The sequence below is a fragment of the Podarcis tiliguerta genome, assembly GCF_965153285.1.
Source record: "Podarcis tiliguerta genome assembly, chromosome: 3".
Taxonomy (NCBI): domain Eukaryota; kingdom Metazoa; phylum Chordata; class Lepidosauria; order Squamata; family Lacertidae; genus Podarcis; species Podarcis tiliguerta.
This window is the reverse complement of record NC_139536.1, coordinates 17,969,582-17,986,858: the sequence shown is the minus strand read 5'-3', so window position 1 is coordinate 17,986,858 and position 17,277 is coordinate 17,969,582. Positions and strand designations below refer to the sequence as shown.

At 43.5% G+C, this 17,277-nt stretch overlaps 1 protein-coding gene across 9 annotated transcripts in view; it reads right to left on the bottom strand.

Moving 5' to 3' along the window:
• Positions 1 to 604: 604 nt before the first annotated feature.
• Positions 605 to 17,277, bottom strand: part of KLHDC3 (kelch domain containing 3) — a gene marked incomplete at its 3' end in the record, with an annotated part of 43,514 nt that continues 26,841 nt past the window's right edge. For 8 of the 9 annotated variants that reach the window (XM_083433128.1, XM_083433126.1, XM_083433124.1 and 5 more), the window contains 3 exons: positions 2,759 to 2,832; positions 2,440 to 2,518; positions 605 to 1,587 (listed from right to left, as the gene is read on the bottom strand). In XM_083433128.1, the coding sequence (XP_083289254.1) occupies positions 1,521 to 1,587; positions 2,440 to 2,518; positions 2,759 to 2,832 (220 nt within the window). Of the gene's footprint in view, positions 1,588 to 2,435; positions 2,519 to 2,758; positions 2,833 to 17,277 lie in introns of those variants that run through there. The other variant, XM_083433132.1, reaches the window with a different exon arrangement.

Here is a 17,277-nt window from a genome sequence, read left to right as displayed (position 1 = left end):
ATGCTTTTTCCAGTCTATGGGGTCCTGCTAACATTTTGGGATGTCAACCTCTTCACGGATGCGGAAGAAAACAAAGCAGGTCATATGTTTAGGTAATAAAAGTAATAAGAAAGCAAAAGGGATGCTCTCCCCACCCAAAATTGTGTAAGTTTGATACTGGGTTAAATAGGTCAATGGAACATTTGAGACAGGCAGCTTTGAGGCACCAGAGTGGTCTTGGCTGGCTGAAAGCCTCGTTTAATAAGGGTGACGACGAAGCCCAATTTTATCTTAAATAATGTGGAGCATTTATATAGCACTTTAGAATATATGAAACACTTCACTTATCCTTACGACATCTCCGTAAGGCAGGCAAGTAATACTCCTGAATTTCAGGTGGGGGCTGAAGCTGAGAAGTTTGCTTAAGGTCATCCAGCAAGTCCTGCTCAAAGGAAGATTTGAACAGATGGCTTCCCAGTGCATGCCATTAGCCACAAAGTGAGACCAGTTCTCTGATTTCAGGCTCAGTTTGCAATCTCCGGGCCCTGCGCCCCCAGCTCTTTGCATGGGTCCATCACTCACCCTCCAGCCATACAAAAAGCACTGACACACAAGGCTACACAAGTTTAGCTTCCCTGCCCCCCGTATTTATAAATTCAGAGGTGCTGCTTGTTACACATGAAACTGGGCAGCAGCGTTTCAGATCTTGCAGTGACCCCTCCTGCAACAGGCACAGAAAAGTCTCTGTTCTACTCAGTCCTATGAGATGTTGGATGGCCACTCCTTGCCTAGGCGGGCAGAGTTGTCATCATTTCCCCCTCCTCTTCCAAGCAAAGAGTCTGACCTCACAGAAGTCCACACTACTGTAAAGGCAGCGAGTGCTTGATTATCTCATATGTATATATATATATGGAGTTCCCCTGGATGCCCAATGGAGAAGGGCAAACCCAGTCAATTTTCAAAATATGTAAGACCAGGCATGCTTTTCTGAGCTCACAGCGGAGCGGAGAAAATGGCTTAAGACAGGGCACCTGGTTCAGCCCTTGGGTTAATGGTGAGGGCCAGGCACTCAAAATGGCTAGGGACGTAGAGAAGTTGGGTCTTGGTAAGTCCTTGCTTGGTTTGCCTTTGATCCTAGACTTATGCGAAGCACATGCTGGCCTTACACCAGTTAGTCCTGAGATTGAGTTTCTTTTGTTCCTATTATTCAAGTTGTACTACCGTCATAGAGAAATGTAAGCTGTAGTGTCCAGCAGCAGGAGCGCACCCGCACTGCTTCTCTGTAGAGCGCACTGTCCAATTCTGCATGCATGCTGCCTTGAAGGCGAGGTCTCGGCAAAGTTGCAGCTGGAGAGGTGTGGCAGCAGGAAGGGCAAGTAGAGCCCTCCTAGCGCTGGGCTACAAAGAAATCGCCTATGTGGAGGTGAAGCAGTGCCCCTTTCCTGAATAGGCTAAACATTCATGCACAGTGAAGGAGACGGTAGATGATGTCTGCAAGGCAGGGGGGCGAGGGCAGCTGGGAGGGGGAGAAGGAGACTGGATTATCCATGAGAGGAGAAGATGGGTCGGCTGATGTTGCTGTTTGTCGTCATTGCTGCAAGCTCCCACCTGCAAAGACAATGGGCTAGAATTAAACACAGGTAGAATAAAACACAGGTCCTGAAGCTGAGGCTCCAATACTTTGGCCACCTCGTGAGAAGACTCCCTGGAAAAGACCCTGATGTTGGGAAAGATGGAGGGCACAAGGAGAAGGGGACGACACAGGATGAGATGGTTGGACAGTGTTCTCAAAGCTACCAGCATGAGTCTGACCAAACTGCGGGTGGCAGTGGAAGACAGGAGTGCCTGGCGTGCTCTGGTCCATGGGGTCACGAAGAGTCAGACACAACTAAACAACAACAACAGTCAAGATGTTTCAGCTACTAAACATGGTGGTTGGATGGTGCCGTGTATGCCTCCTTCTGGCAACTCCTGTAGCCAAGCTGGTGCCAAACATATTGCCCTGTTTTCCTTTGGACCACATCAGTGAGGCTGGGAGAGGAGGGGGTTTTGTTGTCTGGGCAGCCCAGGACCTCCATACACACTGCCCCAGGGAGGTCACTTTGGTGCTGCTAATGCAGCGGTTTGACTTCATCCCTGGAGGCGCACTCCATTGTCTTTCGAGACAGACAGATGCCACCACCAACAACAAACACGAAATGGGAAAACTGGGGGAAGAGAAATCAATGGCACAGTGTGTGCTTTATGTGCTGAAAGTCCTAGGTTTGAACCCTGGCATCTCCAATTAAAAAGAACATGTAGCAGGTGATGGGAAATACTTCTAATGGAGACCTAGTACCAGTCAGACAATATTGGGTAGAGGGGGAAATAGTCTGCCCTCGTAAAAGGCTCTGTCTTGTGTAGTATAGAGCAATTGGTTTAGATATATTGAACATCCCTGCATGGGGATAAGTAACTTACCTGATGTCATGAGGGAGACAGGACTGGTCGAGGTTATACTGTATCACTGCCAGTTTACAGAGTGTTTTTAAGCTGGGACCTGAAGAAAAAGAAGCATACAGTATGATGATAAAACTGTCCTTCTTGAAAGCAGCCCATGAGAAGCATAAAAAGTAAGCCAAATTAACTGCACTAGGCCGCTCCCGCAATGGGACAAGGAGACAGTACAGCTATTACAGCTACTTTGACCAGGCTTTTTAATATAAAGAAAACACACCAGGAGATTCAACCTAGGGGAAGCGGTTACTAAAGGCAACATAAGGAGGAAATGTTCACATACTGAAGTCTAAGATGTACAGGTCCGAGTGATCCATCAGGTCAAATTCATCTCCCATGCCTTCCTCTGGGGATGGGCTGTGGAAAACAAAGAGAACCCCATCAATCACTGCAATTCACTTCAAATTAAGGCTGTGTTTCGGATTCTTCCAGAGTTCTGAACTATTCCACAGGGCCTCCCTGAATTCAGTGTTACCTAACAAAGTGCAGCTGCTGATAGCAAAGGCTCTCTTTAATAACCTCTGTGTTTACTGCTGGCCAAGCCAACGCTGTTTGTTTTCAGTTCCTACTCCCTTTACTGCCTTATGTCTAATGCTGCCATCTATTCCTTTAACCTTCAAGATTATTTCCTTTACCTCTGCCCTATCCTCTGCAATTCAAAAGGATTTTATCGTAGATGTGTCAGGATGGAAACAGTCTCTTTGCAACGAAGTCTTCCCTTCCCCACTTTGCTATTCCTGCATTAGCAATGAGACGGTGATATGTATTTATTTCAGTCTATGAAATTTATTTGAAACACGTAAACCTTGCACTTCTACGTACCCTGGCAGGTTATAAAAATGAAAAACAACACTGGATTCTATCCATACAACTTCCTTGCAATAGTTTCCTCTCTCTCTCTCTCTCTCTCTCTCTCTCTCTCTCTCCCCCCCCCCCCCGCCCCATGCCTCTGCCCAATAGATACAAACTCCCCACTCTGTGTTACTCTGCATCAGTGGTTCCTTAAATGTCCCCTGCACAAATTGCTGAGAGTCTTGGAGGACCTCTTAATAACTTTTCTGCCTTTTGTAGCCATTGCAATGCACTGTGCCAGATGCTGTATGATTTTTAATAGTATTTTTACAGACACATTGCAGGCTACCTTAATGTAGCTCACGAACTGCTCATTGTCTGCAGACCATAGCTTGGGAATCCCAACTTTACATTAGCTTTGCAATTCCCTCCCATCTTATATGAACTCCATTCAAAGACACACTAGATTCCCTTGGTTCTCCTCTCAGCATTGCCGTTCCGAATCCCATCATCAAGGCAACAGGTTTGCCTTAATCACAGGAATAATTGTGGCAGCAAATCTCTGCCTACTGCGCGCTAAACCTCTATGTGGACACAAAGAAATACCCAAGATGGTGCATGGAAATGTAGCAGATCTGTCAGCCGTGGTTTAAGAAAGGAGAAACCTGAGCATGTTAGAAAGGGGATACTTTGGGGAATGGATTTGACCTGTTTGTACAAGCTTCTGCCCAGTTGCTTCATTTGCTCCAGCCTCTCTTCTTCCCTAGCAAACAAACAAGGCTCCTTGCTCTGCCCTCGCAACAGCCAGGGCAGGATGTTCCTACACCATCTGGAAATTTCATTATCGCAGAAGGTCACAGAGACCCCTAGCAGGCAGCCAGCTTGGGAGCAGTGGGGGAGGAATCAGATTTAGGTTGTGTATTTGATCACTCCACAACACCAGTGACGTCTGAGTTCTTCTCTAAAGTTGAAAGGATTCTTTCTTGCTGGAGGTGTGGTTTTTTTAACCCACCAAATCAACTCGAGTAACAGATACAGGGGTTGGCAGACTCTTAACAGGCAAGCGACTGGGAGAGAAGCAGATTCCGTGCAAAAAATAAACAAATATAAGCCAGTCTCTCCCCTTGCTGCCTTACACGAAGGGAGGCTCCAGACTGTCATTATTTTGTGGAAGGGATTCAAGTGCATCCTTGGAAAGTTAGGTTTGGACAATTAAAGCGGATTAAAGCACTCTGCTGTCTTAGCACAGCAAATTCATTTTGAAATAGAAATAATTTCGACAGTGACAAGGAAGTGCATTGAAAAGTGTGGAAAGAATGAGTGATTAATGGGGAGATGCGTAAACACCCCACAAGCAAATCAGGATGAATGCTCACTGTTGTATATCCAACACATAAACTAAATCTAAATTCTCAATGAAGACTGAACATAATCTAGTCTCCATGTAAACCTTATGCAAGGAAATCTTTTGTAAACCACTTTGAGATTGTTGTTTTTTTACAATCAGTGTATAAATATTATTAAATAAATAAATAAATAAATAAATAAATAAATAAATAAATAAATAAATAAGGAGGGAAGGAAGGAAGGAAGGAAGGAAGGAAGGTAGGTAGGTAGGTAGGTAAATAAATTGGTGGAATGGAAGAGCCATAAAATCAGAGGACGGAAACAGTCAGAGTGGATTATAACTATGCTTCATCTGCCTATAGGTACATCATTGATATTACATAACTGTGTAAATGACTGCTTTGTGAAGACCTCACTCAAATCACCAGTATTTGGAGATAAATAAGAGGTTTCATCTTTCTGCCTCATACAGCTACCATTTTATGCACTAAAGGTCAACTCATTCTCCAAAAGCAAATTCTCATGTAGCTCATCTGGCACCATCCACAAACTAACGGGTGGTATCAGCAAGTGCAGGAATACCTAAATGTTGTTATTCCTGCGGAATGCCCTCCCATCAGATGTTAAGGAGATAAATAACTACAGTGGTACCTCGGGTTACAGACGCTTAACCCTAACCCAGAAATAGTACCTCAGGTTAAGAACTTTGCTTTAGGATGAGAGCAGAAATCATGCTCTGGCGGCACGGCAGCAGCGGGAGGCCCCATTAGCTAAAGTGGTGCTTCAGGTTAAGAACAGTTTCAGGTTAAGAACGGACCTCTGGAACGAATTAAGTTCTTAGCCCGAGGTACCACTGTATACAATTTTTAGAAGTCAGCCTTGTTTTAGGTGGTTTTTAATGTCTGGTGTTTTATTATGTTTTTGTGTGCATTGGAAGCCACCCAGGGTGGCTGGGGAAACCAAGCCAGATATGCGGGGTATAAATAATAAAATTACTACTACTACATTTGAGAGGAAGAAAAACCTCTTAGCGGGAGCTCCTGCCCCAAATCAGCTAATAAGAACTGAGCATTTTCAGTGACCACAGGACACTGACTGTTGGGTGGAAAAAATTATATATATTAAAAAAATTGGTGGTGGTGGGAAAAAGAATGGAATATCCTGTAAGCTGGCACAGCTGGCTAGAATCCTGCACAGAAGAATTACTCACGGCAACATTTTGCTGAAGGTCCCACTTGTAGCTCTGAGTGTTCCTGCCATCTATTCACAATCTTCTCTGGAATCTCTGCTTCCAATCTAATGGCCTGGCATTTATTGATTAAAATACTTTTTCTGCCTGGCCCCAGTGAAATAACACAAATCCCTATCTCTTTATAGAATTTTCTAAATGCTTAATCACTTGGCTTCTCTGCTTCCCCTCAGCCTGTCAACTAAAAAAAAAAAAAAGACTTTAGGTATGGAACCAAAATATGAAACCATTCTTAATCATCAGAATATCTGACCCTCTGCCATGGTTTTTCACACTTGGTCTTGAAGGGTTTGCTTTGGCAAAATGACAGCACACTGAGAACAGTGGCCTTCTCAAGTAATTGCTAGATTAGAGTCCTGTAAAGGATGTAATTCTAAAGTTCCTTAGTATTACATTTTACAGTGGTACCTCGGGTTACATACGCTTCAGGTTACATAAGAACTTTGCTTCAGGATGAGAACAGAACTCGGGCTCTGGCGGTGTGGCAGCAGCAGGAGGTCCCATTAGCTAAAGTGGTGCTTCAGGTTAAGAACAGTTTCAGGTTAAGAACGGACCTCCGGAACGAATTAAGTACTTAACCCGAGGTACCACTGTACTGACTATGCAACTGCATTAAATTTCATCTACTTTTGAATTTTTCATTCATCATGTTAGCACCAATATTTCCTTTTAGTTATGGGTTGCAGATGCCCGTTGTCTTAGTATCTACAGCCAGGATGGCCAACTAGCAGCGATTGGTCTTCTGAAGCAGTTTTATCAAATTCAAATCAAGTTGTGGTGAAAAGAAGCAGCATTCTGCATTTTCATTCACAAAGAAAATAAATATTTTCAACTTGTGTGTATGTGGGTGAGAGGAAGCAAGTGTCTTCACACTTCAGTGCCACATCTCTCTTTGGATTTTTAGAAATGGATATGCCCGAGCATGCATGTGCCCCAACTCATAGAGCACTTACTTCCAATTCCTTTTTATTTTATGTATTTAAAATATTTTTACCCTACATCTCCTTTGTGCTCAGAATGATTAAAAACAACATTACTACACTCAACATTGTGCAGTAAAATATACTTCTAGCCTTTGTACCTCTATGTCTACTATATATTTTGGAAAGTGGTTCATCTGTCCGTCTGTTTTCTATGGATTTGGACACCTCTGAAGATATCATTGCCAAACAGTTTCTAAGATGGAGGAACCATTTTTTTTCTACATTTGGATAGATACCATCAGATACCACTTTGAACCAAGATGGCGGACCAAACCATTCCACACTGCACTGATTTGGACACTTCTGAAGATACTGTCACCCAATTTGGCATGAAAGTTTCCAAGACTGAGGAGCACGTTTTGGTCTATGTTTGGAAACTGTCAAATACCATTTTGAATTAAGATGCTGAACCAACCTGTTCCAAACTGCTGCAGGGGGACCTTTTGCCAGCATGCTACTCAAAGGGAACATTCTGAGGAAGCAAACATCAGGCAGACCTAACCCCAGGACAAGTGGGGGGGGGGAGAGAGAAAAGGAGAGAAGAACCAGCTACCTACAATGTGTTGGGCCAAGACCAGGGATAAGTTGGTAGTTCACCATTGGTTATTGCACCCATGAAGATGGGAGTTGGTTGATGGAGGAATCAGTTTGTAGAGGGTAGCGGTGAGTGAGGTGGGTCCAGTTCAGACAACTGCTTCTCATCAAGCAGTGCTGGTGGAAGCAGCAGCGACGGCAGCTGGATAAGTGCCAGCCATTGAGTGGTAGGAGGTGGCGTTGTTGTCAGTGGTAGGAAGAATGGCTAGGGCATGAACTACACTGAGGGGCAATGACACAGAGGAGTGGGCAAGCAGGCTTGGCATGGCAGCTGAGCATGTGCAGCAGCAGTGCAGGTGCGACCATGTCAAGGGTGAAATCCTGTTGGCTGAAGGGGTCTGCTCCACCAACTTGTTCCCCATGAGGAACACACTAGTGAAACAGGACTCAACAGGACTGAACCCTCTGGCCAGTTTGGTTGGTATTGGGGTGGGTGGGTTGGAGATCAGGGACCTGTGCACAGCCCTAGAAACGACCACATTATATTCTACTATCAGTTTATAAATTGGTTCCTTAGAATTCCTGAGCAACGCTGGTTATTTTCCACCAGTAGTGAATAAGAACAGAAAATATGGTTATCCTTGACCTATTGTTTCTATAGAATCATTCAATTCAACACTGGGTGTAGTACAGAGCCTTGAGTATGTCACTGGTGGGTTTTAACAAGATAAACAGCATGCTATTCATTTTTACTCTTTAGTTCCCTTTCTTCCTGACAGCTTTTAAATATAAAACAACACTCTGGTGTCCAATCCATTACTACCTTGGCTTCTTCAGCAACCAGCAGATATCTTAGTTCCTATTTATATAGTGCTTAATAGATATATTCAAGTAAATTCAATAAAGCTAGGACAGAGGATTCATGTTTTATATTCTTCAGGACCCACAGGAATCATTCTTAAAAGAACAAGGTCCTGTTACCTGTCCATCAAAAAACTATTAGCTAAATCAAGGAAGAGTACAATGAAGGAGCAGTGTGTGTGTGTGTGTATCTGAGGAATGCAAATCAAAGTCACAGAAATATGATCAAGAAAGCTACCAGTTCAATGCCAGAGTTAGGGTCTCATGTTGGCTTAAGATACACAAAGCCAGGAAATGAGAAGTGAGAAGATAATGCTGATGCCGTAACAGACATGCTCAGTCATCAGTAATGATGTTGCGCGATGTCTCAAACTGCGCTTCCCTATAACTTGCCCTCCATGCAGCCACACTTGGTCCTAGTCTTTCAGGTCCAAATCCAGGTGGGGGAAATGAAGTGTCTGGGACCAGGAAAGATGCTCCACATTGTCCTGGTCCTGTATTGCTTTATGAAGTGTCTGGACCTTGTCGTATTTCTAGAATAATCCTCCTGTGAGTTGCTCCATGCCTGTTCTTTAACTGCATGAGGAGGACATAGAGCCCTCTTCTAGTGCCCTTCATCATCCTTACGCTGGCTAACCCCAAAGGAGGTCTATAGCAAGACTGAATGACCTGGGAGTTCAAATACCTTATTCTGGATTTGGAACTGCAATGTGATGACAGAGATAAAAAATACTCATTCAAAACCTTTTTGAGATTTTCTCCAGCAGGCTTGCCACAAGACATCTGGGACTGCTTTGGAACCTGAGATGCTAGGTGGAGATAAAACAGGCTGGGTGGTATGGTGCTGCAGTTGAAAACAAGTGGTAAGTAGAAGGATTAAGCAGGCTCTTCCAGCACACCACTTCTTTTCTTCAAATTGTACCTTCCCAACAATGTTATTAACAAACAAAGATGGGTGAACTCAAAGGAAATCTTTTCAGTCCTACTAGACTGTCCCGTCCCCCCTTTCACTTCAATAGGCTCATGGTAGCATGCAAAATAAAATAAAATAAATGAAAAGACACTGGAGAGAGATGAAACACCACAGGACGAGATAATTCTTGAGCATGCAGTATGCAGTTGGTTCAGGTTTGCACAAATATTTCAAACACCACCTAGGGTCCACACAGCCACTCCATTACCACAGGAGGGTTAAGACAGATGCTTAACAACATGTTATACTTTAATATCAAATCTAATTAAGCTACAATTTCATCCACAAGCTAGCAATTTTAGTTCTCATATTAGAGACATGTGTCATTGAGATATTCTCACTTTTCTGCCAGAAAATGGAAGAACAGTTGGCATTATTAATTTTTGCCCTGACAAAAGTGCACATAAGGGCAAAGATATTCTTCCAATAGCTTCAACCTTAGCAGGGACAGCACCTGTTGCAGAGCAGCACTGTCTATCTAAGCTCACGAAAAAGCTCTTTCAAGCACCACAGCTCTGCAGTTTCCCAGCCAGGATAATCTAACCTTAGTTCACATCCACGTCAGGAAACCCTAATGCACTCCTTATCTTTGTGAGGGAGAAAAAAGCAGTGTCTACTGCATTACAGACAAGTCTTAAGGGCTAAAAGACGTCAGAGTTCAAGGCCAAAATGATTATAGAAGAATAAGGCCAGACATGGGGGTGAATGGCTCCCATGAAGGGATAACCTGGGGCACCTACTACTCTGTTATCAGCCAGGCTCTGGGGCCAGTCAAGCTGGTGGGTCAGCTTGACTGTTTCACACCAGATGATCTGAGCATCGGTTTGTGCTCCCTTAACAACTTTCTATACACTTTACTCAGCTGAACTTAGGTAGGAGGAGTATCAGCAAGAACCGGCAATAACATCTCTTAACGGAACTCCCTAGACAGTAAATGCAAGGCCAATAAATTAATTTGAATTCAAATCAAATTAATTTGTCAGCCGCCACTGCATATCCTACACACAAAAAGTACATGCAACACTCCTAGGCCTCTAGAAATTTGGAAACGGAGAGCTTAAGAGCATCCAATCACATTCAGAATTCCTTCGGGAAGGATCAAATAAGCAGTAATACAGTTCTTCTAGCAACCTCCATCCATCAACACTATGCTGTACATCTGCAATACAAGTGCCTTTTGCTGAAGTCCTACCAAGCGCTGTTTAGTATTACATATGGTCAGAACAAATGAAATGGGGAACTTCAGTCCCAAGATATCGCACATAGTAATCTCACTGTTTAGGAAGTAAATGCGTATGATGCGATACCTATTTATCTACTTGCACTGGCATGCTTTCAAACTGCTAGGTTGGGGGAAGTTGGACAGAGCAATGGGAGCTCATTCCATTGCAGGGTTTTGAACCGCCGACTTTCTGACTGGCAAGCCCAAGAGGCTCAGTAGATCAGACCTGCATCTTTTTTTAAAACAAACAAACAAACTTTTTTTGCTTATGTTATTAGCTCATGTTTGGTTAATTTTATCAAATTACCCTGACCCTATTCTATTTTGTTAGTGTGAAGCTGTGCACTCTCTTCTTCTTTGGGCAAGAGGAGCTGCAGAAGGCCAGCTCCTCCAGGATAGGATCTATTTTAAGAGTTGATTAACTAAACATTCAACATCCAGCTATGAAGTTTGTATATATGTCTGAATCAAAGTACACATCTGCTAACATGTTTGTGTTTGGTCACTGTAATTATTTTTACACTTAAGCTTTACAATCTGTGTTTCCTGCCTTTCCATTTCCCTCTTATCTTACTGCTAACATATTTCTCTCTTTCCACCCATGTGTATGGCTATATATCCCTGCCAACTCAAGACAGCATTCCACGCACCAGACAAAGTGGACTCTGGTCCACAAAAGCTTATGCCCTAATAAATTTGCTAGTCTTTAAGATGCCACAAGACTCTCTGTTGTTTTTGCTGAACAGACTAAAATAACTATCCCTCAGGAAATGGGATAGATATTTAACAGACCCTACAGCACATCTGAGGACACTGATTTGTGGTCTGCAGATAAACTGTTGAGATCTCCTCACTATATGGTATACCAACAGAAAACACCACAGAAACATCTGAAAATGGAAAAGTAATTTCTCACCACAGAACTGAAGATGAGATGAGAGCAGAACAATTTCCAACTGTGTACATTTATCCCACTATTATCTCCAGTAAGTGGCTTTTGTACAGCTTATGCAAAACACTTCTGACCAGAAAGAACAGCAGAACAGAAGAAATGTGTGGGTACAGTGTGGCAAACTTATCACTCTCACCTCTTTTAAAAGCTTATGTCTATCTTCAGCGGAAGACTGCAAACTAAATGTGAAATACAGGCTATGCAAAAAGCAGGGAGGCAAGGGCTCCTGTGGGTCTGAATAACAGACAGATAAGATTTAGCTCTCCCTATTTGATGCCTCCTGTTCCATTTTTCCAATGGATCCAGAGATTTGCTGGCTGTTATTTTTCCACTTATGTTCTCTCTAATCCTTGCTCTGTGCTGAAATTTTATCTCTTCCCTCCCCCCACCCCCACTTCCTGCTGACCTGTCACCTTCAGGACAATACAAGATGCAGCAACCTCTTCATTTACAACAACTTCCTGGAAAAACGTCTTATCAAGCCAGCCAGCTCCAGAGCATACCTGATAGCTACTCAGAGGAAGTGAACCAAGCTCCCTCTCCAGCCCAACCCCCCTCTCTGGCCCTCTTATCCTCTCCCGACACTATAAACAGTGTCTTATCAAACCAGCAAAAGATGGGGGAAACTGTAACGTGCAATAAAAGTTGTCCATCCCCCGCCCCCCCCCCAAATTCGGACACAAAATAGGCACTTCAAATGCACTTTTATTGTGACACTCCAACAGTGAAGAATGAAGGTGGGAAAACCACAATGAAGAAGCTATTGGAACTCTTATTTCATTGCTTTAATATGCTCATAGTAACATGTTACTTTTTTCACTTAAGGTGATAAAAATCTAGCAGCATAATTTTGAGGAAAAAGTGACTTTTCTAACATTTTGAAATGGCACATGCTATTATGATAGGCAATCACACTCATTGTTTACAATAATGTGACCTTTCTCTCTATTTAGATCTAAAGGTATTATACTTAATATAAAATATGTATATGCAGGGTAGGCATATCCTTCTCTTTTCTGCAGACCTATATTTATAATAATAAAAAGTAGCGCTATCATTCTTTTGTTCAGTAGTGTAAAAGAAATGCTGGAAGTTCCCCACATCTTTCATGTATCAAAAGTGACTTCTGTACTATCCTTAGTTCCCCTAGTTCACAGGCAGGGTGTAAGGAAGACGCATGTGAAGACAAGTAAAACGTTTTTAGATCAAATGACCTAATTAATTGCCATTATTAAACATATTTACAGGCAGTCTTGTAGGGTTAGAAACCCTTCCAAGGTAGGTTGCAACAATCAATATACAATATAATTAGCAGTAATATTCAAGAATAATAAAACTGTAATACTCAAAGCTAGGAACAGACAAGGACCAGCAATAACACTAAAAACATACCCACCCTGGTAAATAAATAACGATAACTTTAACAAATTTTAGAATCCAAGAAATAGTCAAGGTATGAAGGGGGGGCATGATGTAGCCCCACTGGCAAGCATTCCACAAGTGAGACCACTGCCAAAAAAACTTTCTCTTTCCTTCCTTCCTTTATTTGTTAGACACTTTATTTTGCCCAGGGCAACCCAAAGCAACTTAAAACCAAGCTTCCCTGAGTCTACCAAACTCAGAATACTGGATCAAGCCAAAGGCCTGTTTAGGCAACTTGTACTCACAGTGGTCAACGAGATACCTATGGGAAGCCTGCAAGCAGGACCTGAGTGCAACAGCACACGCCCCACTTCTGTTTGACAGCAACCAATGTACAAAAGAAATGCTCCTTCCATCCATACAGGAAGAAATTAATTATCACGGTTAGTTGCATTGATAGCCCTATTTTCCATGACTCTGCCTAATTCTTTTTTAAAGCCATCTAAGCTGGTGTTCATCACTATCTACTGGAAGCAAATTCCATAGTTCAGCTATGTGCTGTGTGAAGAAGCACTTTGTCTGTCCTGAGTTTTCCAACATTCAGCTTCACTGTGTGGCCCTGTGTTCCAGTATCCATAATGGAAATAGGTGTGCGAGCAGGGCTTGCTTCAGATGATGATCAGTGTGTAGGCTGAGGTAGTCCTGCAAGTAACTTCATTCCAAACCATTTACGAGGAACTAGACTGAGGAATCTGAAACCCAGAGGTGAGATACAGCCCCACCAGGCCTCCGTGTCTGATCCTTGGGACTTTCTCGGGCCATGCCTCCTCCCCAGCCCTGCTCAGCTTCCTCCTCGAGTACCGTATTTTTCATTCTATAGGACGCACATTTTCCCCTCCAAAAATTAAGGGGAAATGTGTGTGCGTCCTATAGAGCGAATGCAGGCTGCACCGCTAAGCCCAAAGCCAGAACAGGAAGACGGAGCTCTGCGGAGCGCTCCGTCTCGCTGTTCTAGCTTGGGGATGGCTGCGCTCCAAAGGCTTCAGGGATCTTTGAGGCTGGCGGTGGGGGAAAGCAGCGCTTCCCCCCACCGCCAGCCCCACAAGCTCTGGTGAATGCACCTTGAACGCACCTTGTTTTAGAGGGGGAAAACAAGAAAAAAAAATTTCCCTGTTCTCCCCCTCCTATAGTCCGGTGCGTCCTATGGTCCGGTGCGTCCAATGGAGCGAAAAATACGGTACTTTGTGCCTTGCTGGAATGTGTGCTTTGGTTCTGAAAATACCAGTTGCTTGCCTGGATGGGGAGAGGTGTATGTGGGTGCAGAAATTAACTTTTGTGGGGCTACTGTGCAAAGCTAAGTGTCACAGTCATTGCCACATCCAATTTTGCCTTTGGCCATGCCCACTACTGGCATATGCCCACCAAATGTTGCCTATGAGGGGATGCAGCCCTCGGATTTCAAATTGGGCTTGAAACAGCATTGGCAACCACTGCATCAGCACAGGATCCGCTTGCCTAGCCTCAGCATCCAGCTGGCTGCGTTCTGTACTAGATGAGGTTTCCAAATCATTAAAGGCAGCCCCACATGGAGGGGCTACTCCAGACATCTGATTAATATTGTGCTACACTAGAGTTCATTCTCAGTGAGTGACTGACTGTGTCAGGCATGGCAAACATATGGCTCTCGAAATGTTGCTGAACTACAACTCCCATTATCTCTAACTATTGGACATGCTGGCTCCGGCAGGTGGGAGTTGGGAGTCCCAACAACATCTGACATTCCACAAATTATCTACCTCTGCTGCAGGGCAAGACAATTTATGGATGTTATCAGAGACTGACACAACTTGACTGGATGGTTTGTGACACAGATGACACTTTGATCGGGAGTGTGCATCTCTGTGTGACAGAGAGAGAGAAAGCGAGAAAGATAGATATGGTGCAATAGCTGGAAGATTGTGCTTCAGGGGGAGGTGTTTGACTTTATGACCTTTTGGTTCTTCCCAATCTCATGAGTTAATGGGGCTGTCTAAATAACGTATCAGATAAGTCTTACTGGATCAGATCAATAGCTCAGTCCATCATCTGAGATATCCTGCCTTCAAGAATGGAAAGTATAGTTTGCTATACGGGAAGGAAACCACCAGCCCAAGGCAATGATATGGAAAATTGGTTTGTCATTGTTGGTCTCAAGTTTCTGATATTCTCAATTTTGATGTACATCTTCAACCTGGCGATGCCTAACAAAGTGGATATTCCTGGCCTCTGAAGCTTTTACCCTTATGAATCCGGTCAGGCTACTGAGCCCTGTCATAACAACATTAATGAGATGCTTATGAAAAAAATAGGTTATGTTATTATTGACACTCACTACAAAGGAAGTTTAAATTATATTTACAGCCGCTTACGCAGGGGGCTGCGTAAGTCTTCTCATGCAAAAATCTGATCATATCAACACTTCTGTAGTGGTAGAAGTATTGCAGCTTCAGATACTCCCAAACCATTCATCAAACACTTGTCTGCGCCTCTCGCTCTGCTCTTCTTTTTCTTTAAGACAGACCAATAGGCGAGACAGTATTTTGTCCAGAAGTTATGTCTGTTGGTGGTTAAATCTGTTTAGGGTTTTCCTGAGAACACTCATTTTAGTTTTAGGAGCACCCGAGTGACACTGTGGGTTAAACCACAGAGCCTAGGACTTGCTGATCAGAAGGTCGGCAGTTCGAATCCCCGCGACAGGGTGAGCTCCCGTTGCTCGGTCCCTGCTCCTGCCAACCTAGCAGTTCGAAAGCACGTCAAAGTGCAAGTAGATAAATAGGTACCGCTCCGGCGGGAAGGTAAACGGCATTTCCGTGCGCTGCTCTGGTTCGCCAGAAGCGGCTTAGTCATGCTGGCCATATGACCTGGAAGCTGTACGCCGGCTCCCTCGGCCAATCAAGCAAGATGAGCGCCGCAACCCCAGAGTCGGTCACGATTGGACCTAATGGTCAGGGATCCCTTTACCTTTACTAATCTCATCTTGCTTGTCTTTAAACATTGCAAGTTTATTAGTATAGAAGGAGTCACAGTGGACAGAGCTTAGTAGGTTGTGCTTAAAACCTACTTTGAAACTTTCCAAGTAAAACAGGTGAGAAAATAAATTAATTTCTAATAAACATTTACTTTGTCTATATTTATAGATTTGTATACTTAACATATGGTTACCATCAAGAAAAAGCTCAGATGCCAAAAGTCCTGCTGCACTCGCGTACTTCCTGGCTCATAGCAGCTGGTTAGTATCTAGATCACTTCTAGCCAACTTGTATCTTGCTGAGGTCACTGCCAATGTTTGACAACTCAACCCCCAACTCCAGCATCTTTCCTAGTTAGTAGACCCTTTAGCTAAATTCAGCTTTGAAGACAGAGCTAATTCTATCACTCATTTAGCTGTCACTGTCACAGAGAAGTCCCAAGTGGCTTCCTGGTTCTACATGCCTTTCTGGATTGTTTACGGTGCCCCAAATGTACATTTGTTTCCTCATCTGCAAAGCACTGCCCACACCTTTGCCTTCCAAGCAGTAGTATTTTGTTACTGAGAAAAATGTAATTTTCCTGTAGAGAAATGAACGCATTATCAGGCAGCTGTGTGAATGTCAGCAACTGGCTGTTGTTGGTGATGTGAAGAGCAATGAGTTGTGCTATACAAGGAAACTGCTGCTACAATGCGTGAGATTTTCCTCCCTGTCTTGCCTCCCCTGTGCAATGATTCCATCAGGGCACAACTACTGAACAAAAGTCCAGAGCACCAGACAAAACTGGCAGGTGGGCTCCCAAACAATGGAGGGGGGGGGTTTACCACATTTTGAAGTGTACTACACCATTCCAGCTTATTAGGGCCCCCACTGCATGGCCCTTAAGTCCAGAGTCCAAAATTACCTAATTGTGCTACTGCTCCTGCATGAAACCCAGAGTGGGATCAACACCCCCCTCCCCTCAAAACTCAGCAGACACCCACAGCATAACCCACTGAGATCTCTCTGATTAGGTTCAATTAATAGGCATAAGGGCAGGGAAGTAAAAGTTGAATGGGAAAAATAGGGAAGGGGCACACAAAACCTTTTGGCATCATCACAAAGCACCAAAAGACTCACAGGAGCAGTTAATTAAGAGATTACAACAATAAAAATGACATTTTAAGGAGCTGGTTGTCACTGTCAGGGGAAAGCAAATACATTTTGTTCTCTTGAATTTGTAGTTAATGCATGTGTTACTTTAAACCACACAAGGCCACTGTTTTGTCAAGCAATCTAGCCAGCACTTGTTTGCAAGCTTCTATGTCTAAGCTAACTCTGCCACAAAGCTTAAGCCATTTTGTTTGCTGTTCTCTCCAGACAATATGTCTGTGGTTTCTCTCTCTCATCATTATTCAGCCTGTAAAGAGCTCTTGCATGCATAAAGCCTTTGAACTCCAGAAACTGCAAAGTCATTATTGCAGTCTAATTCACTCAAGCTGCAAAATCGGCTAACAGTCACTATTCTTGCTAAATGTTG